The following is a 26856-nucleotide window of genomic DNA, read 5'->3' as shown; positions in this document are numbered from 1 at the left end:
AAAGAAAGGCAAGACACATGTATTTTCAACCCTGAAATTAAGGAAAATGGTCACTGTTTTTCTCAAAGAAATATCTTTAAATTTGTTAAGATATATTCAGTTCATATTTTTAATGAAATCACAGAAATATAAAATAGAAACACACAGATCACTGAGTTTTTAAAAATACAATATTTTGGGGTCCCAGTACTTGGAAAGATCTAACCAAAACCTCATGAAGATAATACAAGAAAGAAAACACTTGCCCTCACAACTAGAAAACTTAAGGAAAGTGCCAATTCTAAAACAAACTGAAGCTAGAATTTATTATCAATCATTGGCTAGCAGAAAATTAAAATTTTACAGAAGTGTGTATCTATCAGGGTAATTTCAAGAGTTTATATTGTTTTTCAGAGTTAATATCTAAATACCAATGATGGATAATGTTTAGCCCTGTCCATCCTTCAATAATTCTTCATGAGCAAATTAGACATTTAAATATAATGAAAATATGGATATGCCTCTCTCAAGTCAAAATTAAAAAGAAACAAAAAAATTACACATAAAGTAATAAATTAGAGCCCTTAGCTCTAAAAAAGGAGCTATGACAAAGAAAGAAAGTAAGGAGTTTCAAAATAAAAGAGTGTTGCCTTCTCTTGAACTAAATGGACATCTCATGCAACCAGGAAGTCATTATGTTTGACCACAACATGGATGGTAGGGGGATTAGCAGGCATCATGGTGCTATAAAAAGAGCCTGCATTTGAATGAGGCCAGCAGGGTTTTAGGCCTAGTTCTATCTATCATTAATTAGCTCCTTAATCCCACACAGTTAATTTCCTCTTGTAGAGTGAGGATGATCTGTAAATCTCGTCCTCTCAAAAAAAGTATAATGAATAGTGATTTTTAAAAATTTTCTTCAACAATACATTTTTATCATGGCCTATTATAAATTATTTATATTTATATCTGATATTCATATTTTCCATTGATTAATCAAAACATCCATACTTGAATTTTTATATAAGCATCCTAATAAAAAAATCATATTAAAACATACAACCTTCCTTACCTCATATATTGATTGTCAAAGCTGAGTTACAGAAACAGTTTAAATCTGTGCTGTCCATTTTATCTTGTCTTTTAAACCTTATTAGCCAGATCAGAGCAAACTAATTTTTAAAAAAAAATCTTGCTAGACAGTCAATTCCTTCTCCTCCTACCACCCTAAATGTTGTCTGTATTAGATATAAAAGAAAATAAATGGCAAACAATATGAAGTGTCTTAGAAGGCATAACAACTTGCTTTCATTGACTACCTCCAAATTTCTTTTAGGTTAATAGCTATGTATTAGCCAAAGGGGTGGAGTTGAAAAATAGATGAGAAAAAAATGATAGTGAGCCATACCATCCGTCTTTGTCCAGTGCTCTGTCTCTCTCGTTAATGATTTATCCTTTCACCATCTCCTCAGTCCCTAAATTTGGCTATGGTAATACTGGCCAGCAAAGGCAGTGCCAATCTACGCCATCTGTACATGTCATCTGCCATGTGCTTCATGGAATGGCTTAAAAGGGAAAGAGCTAGATAGAAATGATCATTTACAGCAATTATACTTGTGCTAAAGAATAATAAGTATTTTCTCTAAGAGAGGACTTTGTATTTTAAGGCTATTTCAACCATTTCTTTTTAAAATCCATATAAAATCAAAAATATTTTTGGTACACATCTAAATTTTTTTAAAGATCTTTTTTTTTGTACATATTATAAGTTGATCTTATCCATACCAACAGAGCCATCCTTGGGCTCCTCTGTCCCTTTCACCATCCTCTGAGCAGGGCTCTCTTCCCACCAAGTTAACATCTGAGGAGCACAGTTTCTCCATTTCTGAGCATGTTTAATCGACCACTATGGTTGTCATGCCAACCAACACAGAGAATTCTGAGCTTACATGGGGTATTTCAATACAGTGACCTAATTACTATCTGTCAACAAATTCACCAGCAAAATAAAGGGACTAACACATTAGTAAGATTTATTTTCTGAATCTGAACTATAGAGTTGTTTGCAATAAGACTGTCAACATTTTAAAAAATAATCAGAATGCTGTAAATATCACAACTACGAGCCTTTTAATCCTTTGCCTTGGTTATTGTCTTCATGAGTTTCTCTATTTAAAAAATGCCTGAAGTCAATATATATTTAGCTTATCTTTTACTACAAAAGCAAATGCCTTTTGACATTTAGTTATCCTCGATGTAAAGATACCATATTCTCAAAATAGGAAATCACTGAATAGCAAAATTACCTCAATTCTGTATCATAAAATGAAAATTTATGAAGACATGTGCTATGCTATATAATCTTGTTAACTATTGTTTAAGGAAGTCTTTAGTTCAAAAGCAAGAACAACAAATCCAAAGGACTGGAGGACTTTGCAAAATGATGAAGTCATTAATTGCAAAAAAAAAAGATATATTATTCCTTCTTGTAGAGGAAAAGAAGACCAGCATAAAGGTCAACCCTGGGTTGAAAAAAAGAAATATTCAGACTAATCCTTTAGATGTAAAACATTCAAAATATTTTACTTTCACTTGACAATTTATTATATTTATGATAGTTTGCTTTTGTTGTGTGTGTGTATATGTGTGTGTTTATGTGTGTGTATCTATCTGTATCTGTGTCTGAGAGAGAAATGAAAAAGAAGGGAGAAAATAAATTATTAAAATATGAATGTTCCTATTTTCTGGTAAACACGTCTGTATGTTTTGGACAAAAAATTATACTTTAATATAATCATTCTATGTTTCGACTCTATCTAGTACCTAACAGAATATTGACACTCAGATGTTTCTCCTACATAAAACATCAGATGAAAAATGCACTTATTTTATAAGAAATAAGTAAAGATAAATAAAATGCATCAATAGAAAATATATTCTACTTCTAGTAAAGCAACAATCTAACAATGTTCTTATATAACCTTTGACATTATCAGGTTTAAAGAGCATGTCTAAAATTCATAGAAGCATAGATATGGAATTCTAGTGCATTTCCTTAATATTGAAAATAGGAAATTTAAGGTCATAGAGGTGAAATGGTTTGCCACAGGCCATTCACCCATGCCACCGTCTCAAACACACAGAAGAAACTCAGAAAATACTTTTTTTATGATAATATAAACTTGATTCTATTCATTCACAATTTTCATCCATTTAGCCTTTCATCCAATTAGCCTTCATCTTATAGTTTTTATTTCTTTATCCCTCTCTGATTTATGCTATCTCAATTTGGCTATCTTTGGATACCAATTACTTTCTGGAGTATTTGGGGCTAGATTGCCTTGGTTTAAGACCCAGCTTCACCACTTCCTAGCTGGGTGACTGTGGGAAAATCACTAAACATCTCTGTGTCTTGAGTTCCTTATCTTTAAAGAGAGAATCATAATATCTAATTGACAGAGTTGACAGGATTGGGTAAATTAAACATAAGGCACTGGAAACAGTGCCTAGCAAATAGTGTGACCCTAATAAATGTTAAGTTTTGTTATAATTTCTTTTAGACTTACATATGTAAGTCCCTAATAGGAACTAAAATCAAACATTTATCTTGGTCATAGCCCTTCTTTGGAACTATTACATTCAAGTATATTTTTTAAACACTGCAATTACACACAATAACTTAAATGAGAATTCACATATTCAATCAGTATCAGTTGTACCACTGTACTCAGAATTTTGAATTCAAAATTAATAATTTGTGCATTTTATTTGAAAGGGAAGTCCAGGAAGTATAACTCAGTGAGCTGAGTGACATGATAGAAACTTACTGGACCTTAAGTTCATGGCTTGTGATGAATATGGGCGTCTGGCAAAGCTTCCTGAGAAACTGGTTGAGCTGTGACTTGAATGGTGAATGAGATTAGCAGGTGAGAAAGAGCACAAAGCAGGAAATCAGGACGGGCCAGAACACATCACAACAGGGCATGCCATGATGAAAGAGTAAGGATTTCTGTGTATGAAGGATGAAATCCAAAAACAAAGCTAGTGGGTTGGTTTCCCCAGTGTTATAAACGGTCTGATATGCCAAAATAAGGATAATGGATTTATTCTTACAGGAAGTGAAAATAATGCAAGTCTTGAAGACACAGAATCCATGGATATATTTAGTGTGAGAAAAACAATTCTAAGTAAAGCAGATAGAAATTAGGTGAAGAAAAGCGTAGTGAAGACAACTGCAAGAGCTTAAGGCCAGAACTGCCGAAGCCTCAAGACTACAACTGAACAGATACAGATGAGACATCAGAATTAAAAGACATTTCTGAGGAAAAAGCATATGGCGACCAATCTGATGCTGAAGAAAATGTGGAAGGGCTTAGCAGTGACTCTTTGGCTTTCAGGTTCTGACATACCAGAGTGACGGGAGTCAAGAACAAAGGACGCAGAGTAGATTCAGAAGTAAACAGATTCCTTTCACTTGGGACACGTTGCATTTGAGGCACAATCTATGGCGTGGCCTCTTATATGGTACTCAGAGATCCAGCTCCATAGCATTCACGTCTTTCTGAAATCTCCTCCACGCCTTTCTGAAATCTCCTCCACTTGAGTAAGGGCTACATTCCTTCATTCATTGATTGGCTACATTTACTGACTTGCTTCTAACGAATAGAATATGGCACATGTGGTGGAATGTTGTTTCAAAGATTACATTATAAAAGCACTGTGGCTCTCACCTTGCATGTTCTCTTCCTGTATCTTTTATATCCTTCATTCGGAAGAACCAGCTACCCTGTCAGAAAGCAGATCTATACTGAGAAGGCTGCAGCAAGGTGACTTGTGGGCCACAAAACAAGTGTGCTCTGACAAGTCGAGCCTTCAGATGAGACTGCAGCCATTGGCCAACAGCTGGACTGCAAGCCTCTCAATTCTACATCCCACCCTGTTTTTCTCATGGGTATATTGTTGATATTCTCATGTCTATTTTATCTGTGGATATTGTTTTAGTTATAGTCTGTATCCACTTCCACATCAAAATCTCCATAATGTAGTTTGCCTTGTTCAGTGAGACTTAGAAGAGCAGTTGGTACCATGTAGTTATTCTAATATAACTATCTATGTACAGTCACAAAATCTGCAGATTTGAGACGACTTTTAGCAAGGACAGGGAGGCCCTATAACATAAAGGAAAGAAAAAGTAACATATCCTAAGAGATTAATAAAAATCCACTTTGATCACTTACAATTTATCAAGTAGTGCCAATCATTTAGATGATTTATAAAAGTTATTGCATTAAATAATTTATCAAGTTCCCTAGTAACTCAGATGGTAAAGAATCTGCCTGCAATGTGAGAGACCTGGGTTCGATTCCTGGATCCAGAAGATCCCCTGGAGAAGGGACTGGCTACCCACTCCAGTATTCTTGCCAGGAGAATTCCATGGACAGAGGAACCTGGTGGGGTACAGGCTATGGGACATGACTGAGCAACTAACACTTTCACTTTCACACAGAGATTGTATTTTCCTATTTTACGAATGATAAAATTAAGACTCTTGATCAGAAGCTACGTCACTGGACCAAAAACGAAGCCAGTATGTGAACAAGTTAAGATTCAAATCCCTGTCTGAGCGACTCAGTGATTTCCACCACCTCCCTCCTGACAGTTGAGAGTTTTTCATTACAAACATGTAAAAGCTAGAAGCGTAAGCCATTTGTCCCATTCTATTGCATGAGCAAAGCTATTAGGTCGTGTTTACCAAAAACAGATCATAATTCAGCAGAGCTATTCACATCTGGGAATTCTGGAAGAGGAGAAACATAATTCCTAGGGGTAGTACTGATGGAAGACACAGTCTTCAAGCCTTCCATCTATGCAAGCTGTTTGCTGGCTTGTTTTTAAGCCAATGAACCTGTAACAAGTTCCCACAGGCATTTCCTTCCTCAGAGCATACTGAACTCACCCCGAAAGCTGTTCTGATCCAAAACAAGAATTTCAAGAATTTCTATAAGCTTCTGAACTATGTTTTGTGTATGTTAAGCCTATGTCTTCATTATTTTATAGTAAAACAATTACCTTAGGTTCTTAAACATTCAGTTTTCTGAGAAATTACCTAAGTTTGATTTCATATTCCATAACAATGAGTAAGAATTGCAATCATTTCATTTCTTTAAGGTAATGTATGTACATTTAATAAGAAGATGCAAAACAACACACAGATAAATAACTCTACAACACACGGTAATAACTGAGATCTCAAGTCACACTTTTTGCTTTTATTTTGTAAGTAAAACATAACTTGTGATCTTAGTCACAACCAATATTTACCAACAGTGATAACCAACTGACTCAACTAAGTTTAGAGCTGGTCTTCATGGGACCTTTCATGATCACTGACGCAAAGTTTCATTTATATTTGTTAATTAGCTAGTGAGAATGACAATACCATTAATACCAGCAACAGGTCTTGGCAGTCAGGTGCGACACAGAATCATTCTCCTAAATGATTGAACTCTCATGCCCACTGAATGCAAGACAACTGTTTTATTGGTACACTCATAGCGTTTTCAGTCACTGTAGGTTTCCTATCTCAGTCAATTTTGCCCACCAACCCATGATTATAATTTTCTCCTACAGTTACTGAACAATCCAGATGGAAAGCTGTATATCATCACACATTTCACAAAACTTTTTGAAGCCTTGCATAACAAGAATTTATGCAGATGATCACAGATTTCAAAAATCTGTTTGATTTTCAAAAGCAAAATGTTTGAATTAGTTACCCAGAAAGTTCTAATTTTTAATGACTGCCATTTCTACGTTTTTATGTAGTTACCCAGAAAGTTATTTAAATGACTGCTATTTTTATATTTTTTGTTTCAGACTTCATGATATCTTTATTTGGATATATATAAATTATAAATCTCTGTTGGGAAATTCACCACGAGTTTTACCTAGTAGAAATAATATACTAGACCAATGGCTCTCTATGTGTGGTCCCATGACTAGCCCCTACAAGATCGCTTGGAAATTGTTGGAAATGCAGATTCTTGGGCCTCGCCCCAGGCTTACTGAATCATAAACTTGAGGTCAAGAGAGGAGGGCCAGCAACCTATGTTTTAATACACCCCAAAAGAGGTGAGCATCAAGCAAAATAAAACTGAGAGAACTACTCTGCTAGACTATGGTCCTGCTACACTTACAAAAACACATAACACATAACATAATAAAGACACATAAATCCCAGAGGCCCCCAAATAGCACATCCATTGCAAAGTACAGTTAATAATGATTCTTCTCTTACAAGTTATTCATTCCTAATAGCTTTAGGCAAAATCAACACCTTATCTCTCCCAAAGGCTGCTATGTATCATTTAACAATTTTTAAGGAAGCTCAGTTGTTTCAACTTGAGATTATCTTTAAACCAAATGTTCTATAGTTGTGCTCAGTTCACCACTTCAAGGTGAATAAAATTCTGTTTATGACATTTATAATATAGTTACATGGGGGTGGGTAAACATTTTCTTTCAGTGCCACTGCATCTAACCAGCAAGACAGAAGCCCTTGGTTCTGGAAAGAAGGAAACTTGAAGAGCACAGTGGATTAACAATCAGTGCATTTCCTCAGAAAAGCAGTTTTACCAAGGGAAATATAGAATGCAATTTTTACGCCGCTCCAAAAGAGGTATTCAATTTTTTTGTCTGGCAAATCCTCAGCTGTATTCCACATAAAAGAAAATGAAGGAAATTGGAAATCATTGCCAGAGGCTACTTATAAGCTGAAAGTTCAAAGATTTTAATGGCCTCATACGTAGTGGCATTTTTTTTTCTTTCTCATTTTGCAAAATGGGAAACAACATTATGCTTTCCCAACCATGCCCTCTAAATAGCTCCATCAGGCTCACTGCCAGCCCCTGGAGACCTTAAGACAGAGTCCCTACTTCTCTTTCCTTAGTTCCTAGGGGCCTCTAGCCAGCTCGCTTCTCTTGACTCATAGGCATCAGTTCTCCTCTGAAATATACATCATTTCTTTTTTGGCACAAACATATACCCATTTCTTTAATGTTTGAACCACTGTCATTTCTTGGCAGTAGCACTCAACAATCTCTTCCAAAACATCAGACGCTCAGTTGATGGTCCTTAAATGTTCCCCTGTCACCCTATAAACTACTAGAAATTGCCACAAACCTAAGAATCAGCTGAACTCAACTTTGGAACCTCAACCATACTAAAGACTGATGTTAGTGCAACAAAGTGAAAGTACATAGAGTACAGAGATAATATTGACATTTTTATAAATAAAAGTAGAATTTTAAATAATGTAGTGAGTGACAGGGTAGGCAGAGTACCACGGATACCTGTGAAAGGTGACATCTAAGGTGTCACCTTAGAAACAGAACATTTTCAAAAATACACAAGCAACCCTTAGTTGAAAGACATGATGAAATACCCTTTCCATAAGGATAGGATTCAAATATATTTTCAGGTTTAGTTCTTTTTTTACTCAGCTTGTTATGGCATGGCCTTTTAAGTGGGATGGATTTTTTTTTAATAATAAATTCTAAAAAGATTAAGAAAATTTTGCCTCAAATAATGTAATCCTGAGACTAAAAAATGTTAAGCTTTATAGATTTCTAAGTGGTCAGGAGGTGGTTAAATAATTCCAGTAACTGTATAACTTGGGGCTTCCTAGGTGGCATTAGTGGTAAGAGAACCCACTTGCCAGTTCAGGAGACACAATAGACAGGGGTTCAATCCCTGGGTAGGGAAGAACCCCTGCAGTAGGATGTGACAACCCACTCCAGGATTCTTGCTTGGAAAATTCCATGGACAGAGGAGCCTGGTGGCCTACAGTCCACGGGGCTGCAAAAAGTTGGACACAACTGAGTGAATGAGCAAGTTATACAACTGTATAACTTGTGGTAAATAATTCAACATTTTCAGAGACTTACGAGGAATTTCAAATTTCAAATTTTACAAAATGAAAACATAAATAGCTAAAAAGAATATTAAAAATATAAAATAGAATTTAAATTTATAAAATAAAATAAAATTTAGACATAAATCATACTTGTACCAAAACCTTGGTTAGAGAAATAAATTGCTGTATTTAATCAATGTATATATGGGCTTCCCTGGTGGCTCAGATGGTAAAGAATCCACCTGCAATGCAGGATACCTGGGTTTGATCTCTGGGTTGGAAAGATCCCCTGGAGAAGGGAATGGCAACCCACTCCAGTATGGCTACCCACTTGCCTGGAGAATTCCATGGACAAAGGAGCCTGGAGGGCTACAGTCCATGGGGTTGCAAAGAGTTAGACTTGATTGATGACTAACATTATCACTTTCAATCAATACATACTAACCTGAGCTCAATTTCATAACATGATTTTTAATATTAATTATACTGAATGTATGGAGAAGGCAATGGCACCCCACTCCGGTACTCCCATGGACAGAGGAGCCTGGAAGGCTGCGGTCCATGGGGTTGCTGAGGATCAGACACGACTGAGAGACTTTACTTTCACTTTTCACTTTCATGCATTGGAGAAGGCAGTGGCAACCCACTCCAGTGTTCTTGCCTGGAGAATCCCAGGGATGGGGGAGCCTGGTGGGCTGCCGTCTATGGGGTCGCACAGAGTCGAACACGACTGAAGCGTCTTAGCAGCAGCAGCAGCAGCATACTGAATGTAAATCACCTAACTTAGGGATGGGACTCTCCAACATCTGAGCCAAAACTGCTCTGAAACCATGGGCATCCTGTAGTAAGATCAGAGGCTTCCAAGTCTTTTCCATCCATTCTCACTTTTTCTCACAACCACATTTAAAAAATTACAGATAAAATTCTGTATCTACAGAAACTAAAGGCCATTCCATTGTTTTCCAGTGCTGTCCTGCATTATCGTACACCTGAAGCCTAAACTTTTAAAAAAATTATTATTCAAAATTACTGCTTTCTTATATTTCTAAAGCACAGATAGTAAGACCTCTTCATCGAAAGATTCTGTTTCTTCCACAATAAGCTCTAGTCATGGTAAGTGAGGAGTATTTCCACACAACATTCTGAGTTACATTCGATATTGAAATGGTACACAATTCTTTATCCCTGAGGGACCACAAACAGTCCTATTAACTTATCTTAGATGATATTAAAAAAAAACTCTTAAAAAATGGCATTCTCAATTTGTGGGAGCTGAGACTCCATTGGTCAGGCCACGTGTATGGAAAATGATCTTTGGAGTTTCATTTAATCCAAAGAAAAACACAGCAGATATTCTACCCACTCTCCAGAGGAAAGGATATGCCATCTACTCTGAGGCAGGCAGAGTAAACCACAGATCCAAAGGCAGTGTGTTGAACAAGCCCCTAAAGTACCAAGCTCACACAACCTCAAAAGTGAGAAAAGGTTAGCTTTGAGTTACATATGAATAAAACAATCAAGTTTTAAAGCTTTGCCAACTTTTGCTTAAAAAGGTAAAAAGAGCATAACAAATTAATGAGCTCACAATGATTTTGGAGAAAAAACTATTTGATAAGCTTACTGTATACTCCATGTAGACACGCAAACCTTAATCATGTTGTGTCACATATTATTTTTCTATTTTCTATATAGGAATGATGAACACATTTAAAAATTTCATTAAAGGTAACACACTGATAGTACAGACGTATTGAAGTGTCATTTTTTAGAAAAAATTGTCTAGTATTAGAGATTCAACATGACCAACTTAATACATCTATAATATAGTCAAATAAGTCATAAATCACCCAGGAGACACTTAAAATAATTCTTTTAACACTTAAAGACTGAAGGAAAATGAACATACATCAATAAATAGGAGGAAATGTGCCAATAATCTGATACAAATGGAATGAAGTGGCCAGTGAATCTAATTTTTTTTAGTAGAGCATATTAGAAGAAAAAAAAATACACTGTGTGTTTTTAATCTATTTTTAAAATTGTGCATGGGACAGAGGCCAAAAAATAAATAAATAAATAAATAAGGGGCTTGAGAAAACTAGGATTAAAGAGTATAGGTAAAATTATACAGAAAGTGACTTACAGGGAAGGAAAAGAGCCTGTAGCAAACGTCATCTGTTCTGGAAACCCACAAGTTATTGAGGTTTTGACAGTTGACTACAAAAATGACTCAGTTCTCTACATGCTTAAAGTTTATGAAGAGACTCCAAGTATACGGTCTCTGAATTCCAGATCTTACAGTTCACTTACAACGTTCTATTATGGATGGTGGAGTAAAGGGATTGAAAATGTTTTATGTTCAGTTATTGTACGAGAAACATTCAAAAGTCATCTATCTTATTGTAAAAGGATAAGTTCTTTTAATTGATGAAAAATTATAATAAAATTTCTAAAGTATTAAATGAATCTGGGTTTAATAACATACAGGCTGTACTGAAGACCTTCAGGACGTCTCAAAGTCTGTTTGCTTTTAGTGGATAAATTATATTCAGTGTTATATCTGAGAGTTCCACAGCTCAGACAATGCTCAATCCTATCTTTTTGAACATTGATTCTAGTAGCAAAATACTGAAAGATGTTTTATCAAAAATATAAACAATTCTTTTTTTAAAACTTTTATTTTTTTAATTTTATTTTATTTTTTAACTTAGCACTGAAAAAGAAATTTCCAGTCTAAAATTCCAAAATTTGTATTTGAATGCTTTTATTACGGGGTTGGGGGTGGGGGTGCGGGGGTGGGGGTGGGGAATGCTTTTTCTAACTAGACACATTTTTTTTTCCTTTGAAATGAAGACTATCTCATTTCATTATGTTAAAATCCTCCTTGTTCTCTGGATATTTATATAAGATTTTCTTCTAGCTCCTTTTAGAGTTTAGCTTGAATGAAATAATCATTGACTAATAGTGTCCATAAAATCAAAGAATCTTTGAAATTATTAATTAACATATACATGTTCACATTAGATACTTGATATGAAATGCTAAGAACAGTGCCTAGAAAATTAAATATTAGCTATTATATTTACTGCTGTTAGCCGCTAAGTCGCTTCAGTCGCTTCAGTCGTGTCCGACTCTGTGCGACCCCATAGACGGCAGCCCACCAGGCTCCCCCGTCCCTGGGATTCTCCAGGCAAGAATTCTGGAATGGGTTGCCATTTCCTCCTCCAGTGCATGAAAGTGAAAAGTGAAAGTGAAGTCACTCAGTCGTGTCTGACTTGTAGCGACCCCATGGACTGCAGCCCACCAGGCTCCTCCGTCCATGGGATTTTCCAGGCAAGAGTACTGGAGTGGGGTGCCATTGCCTTCTCCCACTCCAGTACTCTTTACTATTTTTCCACAAAAAGTAAATCACGTTAATACAGGCAGTGAGCTATGTTTCAGACGTTCAGTCACTAAATTGAAGTGCAAATTGGCATGGTACAGACTACTACGAATGAAAATGTATATCCACTGATACAGGAAATGTGGAAAGATGTCTCAAAAATGGGAAAAAATGACTAAGCTTTCAAGGAAAGAGATTTGATCAGATACTATTTCTTTATTTGAATTCTTTACCAGAACTTCTTCTCATCAAATAACAATGAAAGAATATAAACAATTATAAGGTTTTTCTTCCACATTTTACATTATTAAGAAAAAACAGCTCATTCATCTTTCAAAGGATCTCTCTAATGGAGAAAATAAATTGCATTTAAAAGAGAAAATATTGACCCAAACACTAAAATTTCTATTATTAATTAGTGGAAAATAATAACTAGCAAAATTTTTTAATTCTCTCACCTTGAGAATAGAGTAAAAACGCACATGCTCCATAATAGGAGGCAATGTGAACAACATGTTTTATCTTCCTAAAATCATTCCCAGGGATCGAGTCCACAAAATGGCTCTCTTTTGTAGAGGTAAGTGTACTATAAGATTATTACTTCTCTGGTGATATAAATTTAAGTCCAAAACCATTAAGCAACTTAAACAATGTGCTCAAATGTCTTTCTTTTGGGAATTCTGGTTACACACAGTAGTAATGTTCTGACGTGTTGACATGTCTTAATACTTTAGGAACACACATCATTTAAAACAACAGGATTTTTTCCTTTTCTCTCTGATCTCAGACTTGCTCACATTGTAATTTAATTCCCCAGTGAACTATATACTCAGGCCCTAATAAACAGACTTTCATCTGTGACCAAAGGTAAATTTTCCGCTCACAAGCGAAGAGAAACGGCTATCTTCTGTTTTTCTTTCCTTTTATTTTCTCAGAGCAAAAAAGGAAGTTTCTTTCAGATTAAGAAAATCTAAGACAATGGACACCATTTGAGCACAGAACACATGGGAAAACATGAATTTTTTTTATAATGTCAGCTCATCCACAGCTGTGCCACCTGTTAATATGGATGCCGTCCAAAGGGATTCTGAAAATAAGCCAGGCAGTCTGCCTTCGATGGATGAAAAAGAAAACTGCCAAGCATTTTGCTTACTTGTGGCAGTGGGGGGTGCGGGAGGCAGGGAGGATGCTAAGTGTAGAGGACGACGGAGGCCAAGACTGACAAACTGGAGACATGTCCTGTACCCTAGGAATCCCACATGTACCACTGCCTTTGAGACTCAAAAATAATTAATTTCTAAGAAACAAACTTTAAGATTTTTTTTGATGTAAACATTTTAAAAGTCTTTATTGAATATTATAATATTGCTTATGTTCTAATTTTTTGGCCATGAGGCACATGGGATCTTAGCTTCCTGACCAGGGATTGAACCTGCATCCCCTGCATTGGAAGGTGAAGTCTTAATTGCTTAGAGGAAGCTCCCTCTAAGAACCATTTTGAAGTCATCACTCTACCTACATTCTGCATCAGCATACCATACCCATATCTCAGTCCACCATACTGTTCTCAGTTTCCTTAAATGTTTAAGATCAAGTTTCGGTTCAATGAGTTAATGACATAACTATATTAAGCACTTTCATTTTAAAGTGAGGTCTTCCCTGGTGGCTCAAATGGTAAAGAATCTGCTTACAATGCAGGAGACTTAGGTTCAACCCCTGGGTAGGGAAGATCCCCTGGAGAAGGAATTGGCAACTCACTCCAGTATTCTTGCCTGGAGTATTCCATGGACAGACTAGCCTGGCAGGCTACAGTTCATGGGATTGCAACAAGTAGGACATGACTGAGTGACTAACTTTTTCCCCCCATTTTAAAAGATGAATACACTCATTCTAATGATATGGTTGGACTATAAAGAAAGCTGAGTGCCGAACAACTGGTGCTTTTGAACTGTGGTGTAGGAGAAGACTCTTGAGAGTCCCTTGGATTGAAAGGCGATCCAACCAGTCCATCCTAAAGGAGATCAGTCCTGAATATTCATTGGAAGGACTGATGTTGAAGCTGAAACTCCAATACTGTGGCCCCCTGATGCGAAGAGCTGACTCATATGAAAAGACCCTGGTGCTGGGAAACATTGAGGGCAGGAGGAGAAGGGGACGACAGAGGATGAGATCGTTGGATGGCATCACCGACTCAATGGACATGAGTTTGTGTAAACTCTGGGAGTTGGTGATGGACAGGGAGGCCTGGTGTGCTGCAGTTCATGGGGTCGCAAAGAGTAGGACACGACTGAGAGACTGAATTGAACTGAACTGGATGATATGGTAAAAAACTGACATATATCCTCTGTCCTAACGTGATGGTGTTGCTTGTGTTACTGAGCATGCAGGTCTCAAAGACAAGTAGCACCACAGTTAGAAAAAACATAATTAGCTGCAGAATCAGTGGAAATAGAAGATGACAATTCTATTTACATTCTGTTCTAAAACATTAAATCTAAACTACAGAAGTCACAATACCCAGGGAAATGCATAAGTTCTGGGAATATTTACTAAATTTTATGAGATATATACATAATTTTTCCCCCTGACAGGCATCTTAGAACCACATTTGATAACAACATGAAGTTAATTTCTGAAAGTGCAGCAAATACCAGTAAAGCACAGCTGTCAAATCACGGGACACAGTTTTCTTATGTTCTTTATACAATCTGAATCTCTAAACTTCTTCTAGCTTTTGTCCAAAGGCAGAGATGGCATCTGCTGATGCTTGTTGAGAATTTTGTCCACTTGGTACTACTGTCTATGCAAGGCAAACTCCTTTTTTCAAGGGTCTACAAGGAGCTGACATCCAAAAAGCAAAAGAGGGCTAATTAATTCCTCCATTTCCATGACTGTTTAAAGCTTTTTGATGATGTTATTATTTTCCTAGTCTCAGGTCTATGGATTTCATGTCAAACCATTGAAGATTCCAATTCTATTAATAAAGCAGACATTTTTGACTCATGCTGGTTCTTTAATTTCTCTTGCAATGGTTCTAAAGTTATTTTACTACCAATGTTTACTTGGTAAGTTTTAGGGTGAACTAATCAAATTGCCAACATCCGCTGGATCATCAAAAAAGCAAGAGAGTTCCAGAAAAACATCTATTTCTGCTTTATTGACTATACCAAAGCCTTTGACTGTGTGGATCACAATAAACTGTGGAAAATTTTGAAAGAGATGGGAATACCAGACCACCTGACCTGTCTCTTGAGAAACCTATATGCAGGCCAGGAAGCAACAGTTAGAACTGGACGTGGAACAACAGACTGGTTCCAAATAGGAAAAGGAGTACGTCAAGGCTGTATATTGTCACCCTGTTTATTTAACTACTATGCAGAGTACATCATGAGAAACGCTGGGCTGGAAGAAGCACAAGCTGGAATCAAGACTGCCAGGAGAAATATCAATAACCTCAGATATGCAGATGACACCACCCTTATGGCAGAAAGTGAAGAGGAACTAAAGAGCCTCTTGATGAAAGTGAAAGAGGAGAGTGAAAAAGTTGGCTTAAAGCTCAAGATTCAGAAAACTAAGGTCATGGCATCTGGTTCCATCACTTCATGGGAAATAGATGGGGAAACAGTATCAGACTTCATTTTTGGGGGCTCCAAAATCACTGCAGATGGTGACTGCAGCCATGAAATTAAAAGACGCTTACTCCTTGGAAGGAAAGTTATGACCAACCTAGATAGCATATTCAAAAACAGATACATAAGTCTGCCAACAAAGGTCCGCCTAGTCAAGGCTATGGCTTTTCCAATGGTCACGTATGGATGTGAGAGTTGGACTGTGAAGAAAGCTGAATGGCACAGAATTGATGCTTTTGAACTGTGGTGTTGGAGAAGACTCTTGAGAGTCCCTTGGACTGCAAGGAGATCCAACCAGTCCATTCTAGAGGAGATTGGTCCTGGGTGTTCTTTGGAAGGAATGATGCTAAAGCTGAAACTCCAGTACTTTGCTACTCTTCACCTCATGCCAAGAGTTGACTCATTGGAAAAGACTGTGATGCTGGGAGGGATTGGGGGCAGGAGGAGAAGGGGGTGACAGAGGATAAGATGGCTGGATGGCATCACTGACTTGATGGACGTGAGTCTGAGTGAACTCTGGGAGTTGGTGATGGACAGGGAAGCCTGGCGTGCTGCAATTCATGGGGTCGAAAAGAGTTGGACATGACTGAGTGACTGAACTGAACTGAACTGAACTGAATTAATCAAATTATAAAAATAAAATGACAAGGGAAAAACTCAGAATTGCCCATCATGTGTTCGACAGTAGTGGCAAGTTGATGGTTAAGTACACAATGAGTGTACATTTGGTTCATTTGCCACTTAGCAGGTTAAACTTGGGAAACAGTTCTTAACATTAAGTCCCTCTATATCAGATTCCTAAAGGATCTAGACATCTGTTTTATTTAGAGGTCTTTTGATGGCCAACAGAAATTCATTCAGATTAGCTGTGGGCTGGGCAGCACAGTCCCTGCACAGACACATGGAGGGATAAAGAGACTCTGCACACACTGAGAATCATCTCCTGATCTCGGGAGAGGAGTCTCATTGACCCAGCCCCTCTTTCTGGAGTCAAAACTTCTAGGTCATAGTCACCAGGGACTAGATGCCCTTGGTGAAGCTGTTTCACATCTGGGCAAAAAAAGCCAAAGCTGGTGATAGGGAACAGCCATGATTGCTGCGCTTGGTTGATTTGTGAGGCATTGGGTGCATCTTAAGTGGAATCACTAAGAAGGGGGTGTGGCAGGCAGGTCACTTTGAGATCTAATGCGATGTGGGGTGCATTTGAAAGTCAGACCCTGGCCTCCCCTGTCTGACTGTATCGAACCCCAGCTCTTTCTACATGCTACTCTGAGACTTTGGTCCACTTAATTAACCTATTTGATTTTTAGTTTTCTCAATATTAGTACCAACAAAGGTCATGGTGACGAGTCAATGAGGTAATCTATGCTAAAGTCCCTAGGCCACTGTCTGGCACTGAAATCGCAGGGTAATTTAAGTGGACCAATATCATCTAGTTTCACAGCTTGAAGCTGACTCTCTCCTCATTCATTACAGTGGTGTCTCTTCTCCAGGAAGACATCTGTCTAAGGAAGGGTTCGGCCCCAAAGTCATCTGGCAAGACAAAATAACCCTAGTCAAGAAAAGTTCTGATACAGTAGCTGCAGACAAATACTGTTTGACCCTAGGTAGGAGGTACCTGAAAGTGAAGTGAAAGTGAGAGTCGCTCAGGTGTGTCCAACTCTTTGCGACCCCATGGACTATACAGTCCATGGAATTCTCCAGGCCATTATACTGGAGTGGGTAGCCTTTCCCTTCTCCAGGGGATCTTTCCAACCCACAGATCGAAGCCAGGCCTCCTCATTGCAGATGGATTCTTTACCAGCTGAGCCATATGGGAAGCCCAAGAATACTGGAGTGGGTAGCCTATCCCTTCTCCAGAGGATCTTCCCGACCCAGGAATTGAACCGGGATCTCCTGCATTGCAGGCAGATTTTTTACCAACTGAGCTATTAGGGAAGCCCTAGAATAGTTAAATTCATAGAGTTAGAAAGGATACTAGTAGATGCCAGCGGGTAAGCAGTGGGGAAGGGGAATGGTGACTTAGTGTTTAATGGGTACAGAGTTTCAGTTTAGGAAAGTTAAGAATTTGGAAGATGGATGATGGTGAGAGCTGCACAATAATAATGTACTTAGTGCCACTGCAACGTACAGTTAAATATGGTTAAAACAGTATGTTTTAGATGTTATGTGACTTTTACCACAATAAAAAAATTTTTTTAAGGTTTGAAAAGATTTTATCAGCCCATAAATATAGTATACATGCTTTTCTGATGTGTATCCTTTAACGGGGATATGTGTGTACACATGTCCATGTAAAGTGTATAATTATGAGCAGATATGTCAAATATAATTGTACAATGTTGTTAATTATGAGATAGACATTACAACTAAACTGGAAAAAAAAAAAAAAAAGATCTGTGCACTGTCCTTTCACTGAGATACTCCTGCTGGTTTTAGTAAGTTAAGGAGATGCTGATGCCGTATGTCAGTGGTGCCGGGCCAAGGATGAATGAGGATCATTAAGCAGTGGCCATGTGATGGGTGTTGAGATAAGGAAGCTGGGCTGTTCCCACGGAGTTTGATCTTCTATGTCCTCAAGTGACCCAGTCTTTCAGGGTCACCAAGGATTGATTCTCAGAGGAAGTCAGTGGTGGACTCTGTTCAACCAGAGAAGTTGATAGGTATTAATATGCTGCTGGTTAATTATGCTAGAAAAACATGGTGAATAACACTGAGGCTGTTACCTTTTGGGCTGACCAAACATTCCTGGTACATGTAATTTTAAGGCTTTGTTTCATGTGATGTTCCTGTTCCAAAAGGAAATCAATCAGGTTTTGGCTGTTTGGAACAGTCCTGCCAATTTATGAAAATTCCAACTTGCTTGCTCTTCCTGTTCATTGCTCCTTTCTTTTTATCTCTATATAACCACTGACTTGTTCTAATCATTGATTCATCAGTGACGATCTCTGTGTGTGCGTGATAAGTCACTTCAGTTGTGTCCAACTCTGCGACCCTATGGATGGTAGCCCTCCAGGCTCTCCTATCCATGGGGTTCTCCAGGCAAGAACACTGGAGTGGGTGGCCATGCCCTTCTCCAGGGGATCTTCCTGACCCAGGGATCAAACTCTCATCTCTTATGTCTCCTGCATTGGCAGATGGGTTCTTTACCACTAGCGCCACCTGGGAAGCCCTGACATTCTCTGTGACCTCTCCTAATTCATAATGTGTTCACTGAGGTTATCGACAAAGGCATGGTTAGTCACTTAGTGGGCCACAGAAACACACATTCTCACTAATACACTAATGATCAGACACCCTCAAATCATTTACTTCTCTTATCAGAGGACTGGACAAAATGTTCCAGACACAGTTAAATATGTACAAGTTATAAATGTTTATTTACCTTTTAAATCTTTGTAAAAAGAAAAACACAGGTCTTCATGCACTTTGTTCAACTGTCCATAGTAACTGAAGCCCTTGTTGCTAGATCTGGTGACCATGTATCTTGATGTTTGCTGACAGTGATGCTGGGCTTATGATGGCTGCATGTAAGGGCCAAGTTCAAAGAAGCCTCTTTTGTTTTCTTTCTTGTTTTTTTTTTTTTTTTTCCCCTCTGATACCAGAACACTGTTGCTTTGATTGAACTTGAGATAAAATAACTGATTTCATTTAGAGGGCATGTTTTACAAAAAACATATTAATATTTACTTAAAACAGTAGACTCACTCTCAGCACAATAAGACACTCACCTTTGGGAGGTTGGCAGACATGGATGGAGCAACAGATTAATGACCCACATTTCAGTTTCACACCAAGACAGGGACTCACTGAGCAGAACGGCTGGTGAAGTCACCCCCTTATTACTGTTCTCCTCCCAGACTGAACATATAGTTAAATCAGTGGAAATGTCACAGGATTGTTTTCAGTGCCTTTTATAGCGTAAGTGGGAAAGGGAGGTCTCATTTAGAAGAAAAATACCTTTCTTATGGAAGATCTTTTTAAGTCCTTAAGTATCAACTCTATTCTTTTTTTTCCAAACATGTTTATGAAACCACCAACTTCCACTTCACATGGAAGTTGCATTTGGAAGACGACATGGCTAAACATTGACATGAATGTAAGTCCTTTAAGAATGTAACAGGAAAGAACAGATTTAAATAGTTAAGAAGGACAGAAAGGCCTCTTTCAAATCCAAGAGAATTCTCTGATATCTGAATCATTATTTAAAAAATCCAATTTATGGGAAACAGGATAACAGTTACGGTAAAGTGTTGCCATCGTTTAAGGGGATGGATCATTAAATCTGTCTACCTGAACTCTTGAAAAATCTCTAACGATTTTTATCTGCTTGTCAAGGAACTGCAACTTAGATTTCATCACATTGCCTCCTGCTCCCACACAAGTAGAAAGAACATTTATATTCAAGTATAACAATCTAACAACAAACTTATATAGGAAAGGTGTCATAAGCATAACTGAAAGGAATGGAAGACCAGGAATGAAGAAAATTGAACCTCTTTTTTTTCAGTAAGAAGAAAAAAGAAAGCCTAACCACAGATATTTACTTCTGTATCTCAGTATACTTATAGGTCACTATACGACGTTTAATTTTATTGTTTTCCACTGCTGTTCCTAAATAAAATATGCACATCTATAGTAAAAAGAACCCACTGAGACAGGAGCAGGTGCTCGTCACATCACCACTACCCCGACCGCAATGAAGGAATGATTTTCAGTGGTGTTACTGGAGAAAAAAAAATCACAACTAATTACATCATTTCTCTTGGTTCCTACCTCCACCGAGGCATGTTCAAACATGCTCAGACATACTCAACCTGTTACCACAATCCATGGTTTATCTCAAGGTTTCATTTAGTGTAATGAATATCATTTCTCTCTTTAAAATGATAAACTTCTATTTCCTTAAATGGAATGACTGGCCAAGAAGCAATCTTCTCATGTGCTATAACAAGGTATTAACATAAGGCATTTTATTCCTAAAATAAGGTAATCAATTGAGAAGCCTTTTAAGGATGAAAATTACCAGGAAAATTCGCCATTTCATATCACTGATGAACACTTATGCTATTAGTTCACATAGTAAAGGTAGTTGAGGATTTTTTTTTAATTTAAAAACATATCATATGATATCTATGTAGATTATTGTGTTTCTGGTACAGAGTATCATTATCAAGTGTGCTAATGTCTAAAATTTGGGTATTGGTTTATTGCCTTTCTCTACTGCGTCTATAAAACCTTCATTTATGGAATGTCTCTGGTTATATATATGTGAGTACGTGTATGTGTGTGTAAAAAAAAACCATTAAAGCTGAAAGGTTCAAAATAATGAAAAAAAAACAAACCACTGTATTTCCACTCTGTTTTATCATGTAAACTAAAATAATGCATTTGTGTACAATCGAAATCAAATTTGATAGCTGAATCTTTTCCATACTGCTCTTAAATATAACCTTTAAGTAGTTTTACCTGTTTGCATCCTAAGAACACAAGAGTATTTGCTATAACATTACATAAGCCTTGAAGAGACAGGAGAGAAAACGCTGCCAATCCTGGGGTAAAAGCCACAGTTCCCTCCAAAGCTACCCTTGAGACACACACAAATTCTAGAGTGTTGGAATCATTTAAAATTGCTGATATTTGGCCATTTCAACCTTAAAAAAATGACAATTTCACTTAAACAGCCAGATATACCTAACAGGCTTAGAAAATGCATCTGACATATCCTCGACAATTATTATGCAGAAGTTGGTGACAATCAACTCTATAGAAATGAAAACCTTAACATCAGCGTATGCTCTGAAAATTTATGAACATTTGCTCCATCTTTATTAAATTTCAACTGCATCCATGCAAAGAAAAAAACGGATTTTTTTTTTTTTTTTACAAAGGTACACCAATGAAAATAAATACCCTCTCTGTCTTTGTTCTATCAGATGTCCATCCAAAGGTCGTGATTACGGTCACATCGCCAGATTTTTAACTACATCTAGCTCCCAATATTGCATTTGTGGCTCACACCAGGAATCCCTTGACCCAGCTCGACAAGCGTGAAAACATGAAATAAATGAAGATTAACAAAGACAGGTCTAAGGGACAGCTTGCACCAACACCGCAATGCCCTCATCACTAATACCCAACTCTGCATCGGGGTACTTTTATCTGAAAGATTTGCAAATAGTGACAACGTTCACGCCAGACATGACTGCAAGTGGGGAACAGGCTGAAGGGGAAATAAAAAGAAATGCCTTCCAAGAGAGAAACATTCATTAGCCTCCCTGGCAAGTGTCTAAAGCAAACAAGGAAACTGCAAAATAATGCCTTCGTTACAAATAAACCCTTTCGAGCACAGTACCTTTTTGTGTCTGCCCCTCTTCCATATTCTCTTCCATGGCTACCTTTCTTCAGTAGAATCTGGTACACGGAATTAATCAAAAGCTCAATTAGATGGAGGAAAAGCAAGTGATTTCTTTTTTTTTTTTTTTTTTTCCCTTGGGAAGCTCCCCCAGCAGTGGCTTGGGTAAGTCCTCGGAGCTTAGCTCAGGCTCCCTCGCGCCTCTTGTTTGCTTGGAGACAGGCTGTCAAGTGCAATTTCATTCAAATTACTCTTCCGTGAAGATTATCAATTTTTCTTCTCAAAGCTGCCCATTGTGTACCACTGTAAGCAGGTATTCAAAGCAAAGAGCCTGAGAATTTTGGGGGGAAATTTGGTCTGAATCCCAGTGGCAGAGACTCTAGGACTCGAAAGGCTTGCTTTGCATTTCAAATGGGGAAAAGAAATTGAGGTTTGTATTGAAATCTGGGCTTTAAATGGGAAGCAGGCTGAGCTGGGAACAGATGGAGGGGTGTCCTCCTAACAGGAAGCAGACCACCAACCCACAATTCCCCCTCTCTGCCACCAGAGTGGGAAAGCCCAGCTCCCCGTGGGTTCTTTATGCTGCAAGCTTGCTCCTCACCCAGTCAGATACCTTGCGAAACTGCGTTTTCCTGTTCTCTCCTCCCCAAGTATCTGGTTAATTTGATTTAAAAGTGCCAAGACAGGATGCAATTATACCATCTCAGGGTTTATCTCTAAGAGGTTATGATGGAGAGAGGACTTGCAAGCTCACAGCTCTCAGATTTAAAAAGATAGAGAAGTATGGTTTTCAAAAGAAGGAGTATAAACCTTTAAGCCTGAAAGATACGTTTTAGTCATTATTTCACTTCAGAGCCAAGAGACTCTTAAAGGGAAGGGAGAGAAACTGAAAGGTCTGTAGAAAGAAATCGATGGATGACTTTGTAATCTATCGTGATGATTTTTGCCCACAAAAACTGATTTGAAATGGGAATCTCTTGAAAGAGAATTGCTTCAGAGGGTCGTCATTGGGGAAGCAGAAGGAACAAATTCTAGATAAGAAACGACAGGATAAGCAATTTATAATGGGATTCTGCAGTCTGATTTGGAATGCAAATCACAATGCTGCAGTCTGGCAATAAATTAGCATTTGTACTTCAGTCTAGTGAGTGACAGGGCACGATCCACCAGTCTCAATACTTCACAAAAAGTAGAGGAAGAAAATAAACAGTACCCCTTTCTAGGGGGCATAAACCTTCCTAGAAGATAAAGGGAGGAAGAAGCCTTGTCTCCGTCTCCATCTTTTAATAAGCAAGCACACAGAGACGCACATATATGTGCACACACACAACTAATTCCTTACCTTTCATGAAAAATAATTTGCCTCCTAACCACCCACAGTATATGTTTCTCATGTTACAGCACATATTTAACATACATTATTTAAAGTGGGTCAGTAACATGTTCCATACCACCCTCGAAACCATGACAAAAGCCACTCGTGAGAAGAAAAGCAATTCTCATGCAACATTTCACTTTATTTCTCATTATTTCTCCTAAAAGAATATTTAGCCTTCTCACTTCTATGATCATTCTCTATTTATTTTCTCTAGTCAAATAATTTTAACCCAAAGGTAAATATAATTCAAATAAATCAAAAACTCATCTCCTCCGAATAGGTTGCAATTTGTATTCAAGGGTTCATGAGAGAGCTGCTTGCTCAGGGCACGGACTGAAAGAAGGAAATCATGAGGGAAATCAAAGAGGTGAATCAGAGCAGCATCCCTGCTTCCACTTGTCCCCAGGCTGACATAACCTGGCGTATAGTCAAAACAGAATGAAGCATCACTTCTCATTAATATTCTCTATTCATTTAATACCACAGGAATCATCAGTGAAACAAATTATTAAGAGTAACAGCAGTAGAAAGAATAATGCCACCTGAAATTTTCAGAGCACTTTACAATCCACAATGCACACGCATTAACCCATTTGCAAAACAGAGAGGGAAAGTGCTGTCTTCTCCCCATTTTATGTTGGAAAAAACTGAGACTCAGGGAGACCCAGGGACTGGACCAGTAAACAACCAAGGAAGTCTGAGATTTCATGTCAGCAATTCCTTGTCTAATGCTCTGAACTATGGGCAGCTTTATCCCCTCGTGAGTGTCCACGGCACCTTCACAAGTCAGACTCAGTCCACAGTTTCACCATGTGAACCAAGGGAAAGATATGGAAGGCAGACAAAAAGAAAACTGTAAGAAATCTTCACTGGGCAAAGGTGGATGGAAAAGTTACTGTAACTTATTTCCGTTCTGGAAACTTTGCAACAGAGCAACAGATTCCTATAATGATCACCTTTTTTTTGTCTGAAGTAGACTTTTTCATGCACAAATCTTTAAGAGAAGACAATACCAATTTATACCAATTTTTCAAATATACAAAGAAGCACCTCTAATCCAGGCTAAAAAGCCTCGTATGAGGAGAAACAAGCATGCACACAGCTTCCTTATGGCAATCACTTCTTAGAGTGAAGATTAATTTTTTATTGTGGTAAAATAGATATAAAATGCACCATTTTAACCCTATTTAAGTGGACAGTTCCTTGGCATCAAGTACATTCATGCTGTTGTACAACCACCATCAGCATCCATCTCCAAAACTTTTTCACCTTCCAAAAGGGAAATTCTGACCCATTAAATACCTTAATTCCTTCTCCCCCGTTTGAGGGCAGGTGAGTTTCTGGGGCTGATTGGTGTGTTTAGAATTATTTTTTAAAGCCTTGTTTTCATTTAAACCAAATCTTTTGAACAACCAAGTAATTCAAAACTGTTTCAAAAAGAAAAAGAAACATAGTTGTCATTATTGTATTAACCTTATGAATTTGAAAATATACTTCCATGAACCCTAAGAATTGGCAATTCTCTGTTTTCTAGATTGTTTTTTTTTAATTTAATTTTTAAATGTCTTTTTTTTTTTTAAACCATTTTGATCACATCACATAACGTGTGTGATCTTAGTTCCCTAGCCAGGGATGGAAACCCATGCCTCCTGCATTGGGAATACGGAGTCTTAACCACTGGACAACCAGGAAAATCCCTATGTTGTATTTAAGACCTACAAGTTGAGATGATGTGATATCTCATCTAACATGCTTTCCATCACATCACATTATGTTTGCCACACTCTATTTTCAGTAGATTAAAACATATAATATTTTATCAATGGGAGTTTAAAAATATGGTACTAAATGTTAAATATGATTTCCTTTTCAAATATTGCCTAAGAAATATTTGTGAAATATATGACTTTTTCCCATGTAAACTAGGAAGACACAATTGCTCACTAAATCTAAACCTGTTGTGAGAAGATACTTTGCAAATAATACATCAGATAAGAAGTTAATATCCAAAATATGTATAAAACTCATAACTCAACAACAATAACAAAAGAAAAACCAATTTTTAGAGGAGCTGGATTGATGTTTTTCTAAAGAAGACATACAGATGGCCAACAGGCACATAACAAGATGCTCAACATCCCTAATCATCAGGGAAATGCAAATCAAAACCACAATGAGATATCACCTCACACCTGTCAGACTGGTTATTATCAAAAAGGCAAGAAATAGCAAGTGTTGAGAAGGACGTGAAGAAAAGGGAACTCTTACACACTGTTGGTAAGAATGTAAATTGGTACAGCCACTATGGAAAACAGTAAGAATATTCCTCAAAAAATTATGAATAGAACTACCATATGATGCTTATGAACTTATATGCAGAGTACATCATGTGAAATGCCAGGCTAGATGAATCACAAGCTGGAATCAAGATGGGTAGGAGAAATATCAACAACCTCAGTTATGCAGATGATACCACTCTAATGACAGAAAGTGAAGAGGAACTAATGAGCTTTTTGATGAGGGTGAAAGAGGAGAGTGAAAAAGCTGACTTAAAACTTAACATTCAAAGAAATAAGATCCTGGCATCCAATCCCATCACTTCATGGCAAATAGAAGGGGAAAAAGTGGAAACAGTGACATATTTTATTTTCTTGGGCTCCAAAATCACTATGGGTGATGACTGCAGCCATGAAATTAAGACACTTGCTCCTTGGAAAGAAAGCTATGACATCTAGACAGCATATTAAAAAGCAGAGACAAGACTTTGCTGACAAAGGTCTGTATAGTCAAAGCTATGGTTTTTCCAGCAGTCATGTATGGATGTGAGAGTTGGACCATAAAGAAGGCTGAGACCAAATAACTGATGCTTTCAAATTGTGGTGCTGGAGTAGATTCCTTAGAGTCCCTTGGACTACAAGGAGATCAAATCAGTCAATCCTAAAGAAAATCAACCCCAAATATTCATTGGAAAGACTGATGCTGAAGCTGAATCTCCAATACTTTGGTCACCTGATTCAAAGAGCCAACTCATTGGAAAAGACCCCGATGCTGGGGAAGATTGAGGGTGGGAAGACAAAAGGGTGACAGAGGATGAGATGGTTGGATGGCATCATCAACTCAATGGACATGAGTTTGAGCAGACTCTGGGAAAGAGTGAAGGACAGGGAAGCCTGGCGTGCTGCAGTCCATGGGGTCCACAAGAGTTGGACGCGACTAAGT

The 26856-nt window shown here is 37.7% G+C and overlaps 1 protein-coding gene across 2 annotated transcripts in view; it reads right to left on the bottom strand.

Moving 5' to 3' along the window:
* The window catches only part of GPM6A (glycoprotein M6A), a 252786-nt gene that overhangs the window by 115797 nt on the left and 110133 nt on the right, over positions 1 to 26856 (bottom strand). Inside the window, exon 1 of one of the 2 annotated variants that reach the window (XM_006078112.4) lies at positions 22260 to 22841. The exons of the other annotated variant lie outside the window; for it this stretch is intronic. Within the exon in view, the coding sequence (XP_006078174.1) occupies positions 22260 to 22296 (37 nt within the window). The 5' untranslated portion in view covers positions 22297 to 22841. Of the gene's footprint in view, positions 1 to 22259; positions 22842 to 26856 lie in introns of those variants that run through there. 2 annotated transcript variants of the gene reach the window in all.

The sequence above is a fragment of the Bubalus bubalis genome, chromosome 1 (assembly GCF_019923935.1).
Source record: "Bubalus bubalis isolate 160015118507 breed Murrah chromosome 1, NDDB_SH_1, whole genome shotgun sequence".
Classification (NCBI taxonomy): Eukaryota; Metazoa; Chordata; class Mammalia; order Artiodactyla; family Bovidae; genus Bubalus; species Bubalus bubalis.
The sequence above is the reverse complement of the archived record's forward strand: the minus strand, read 5'-3'. Positions and strand labels throughout refer to the sequence as shown.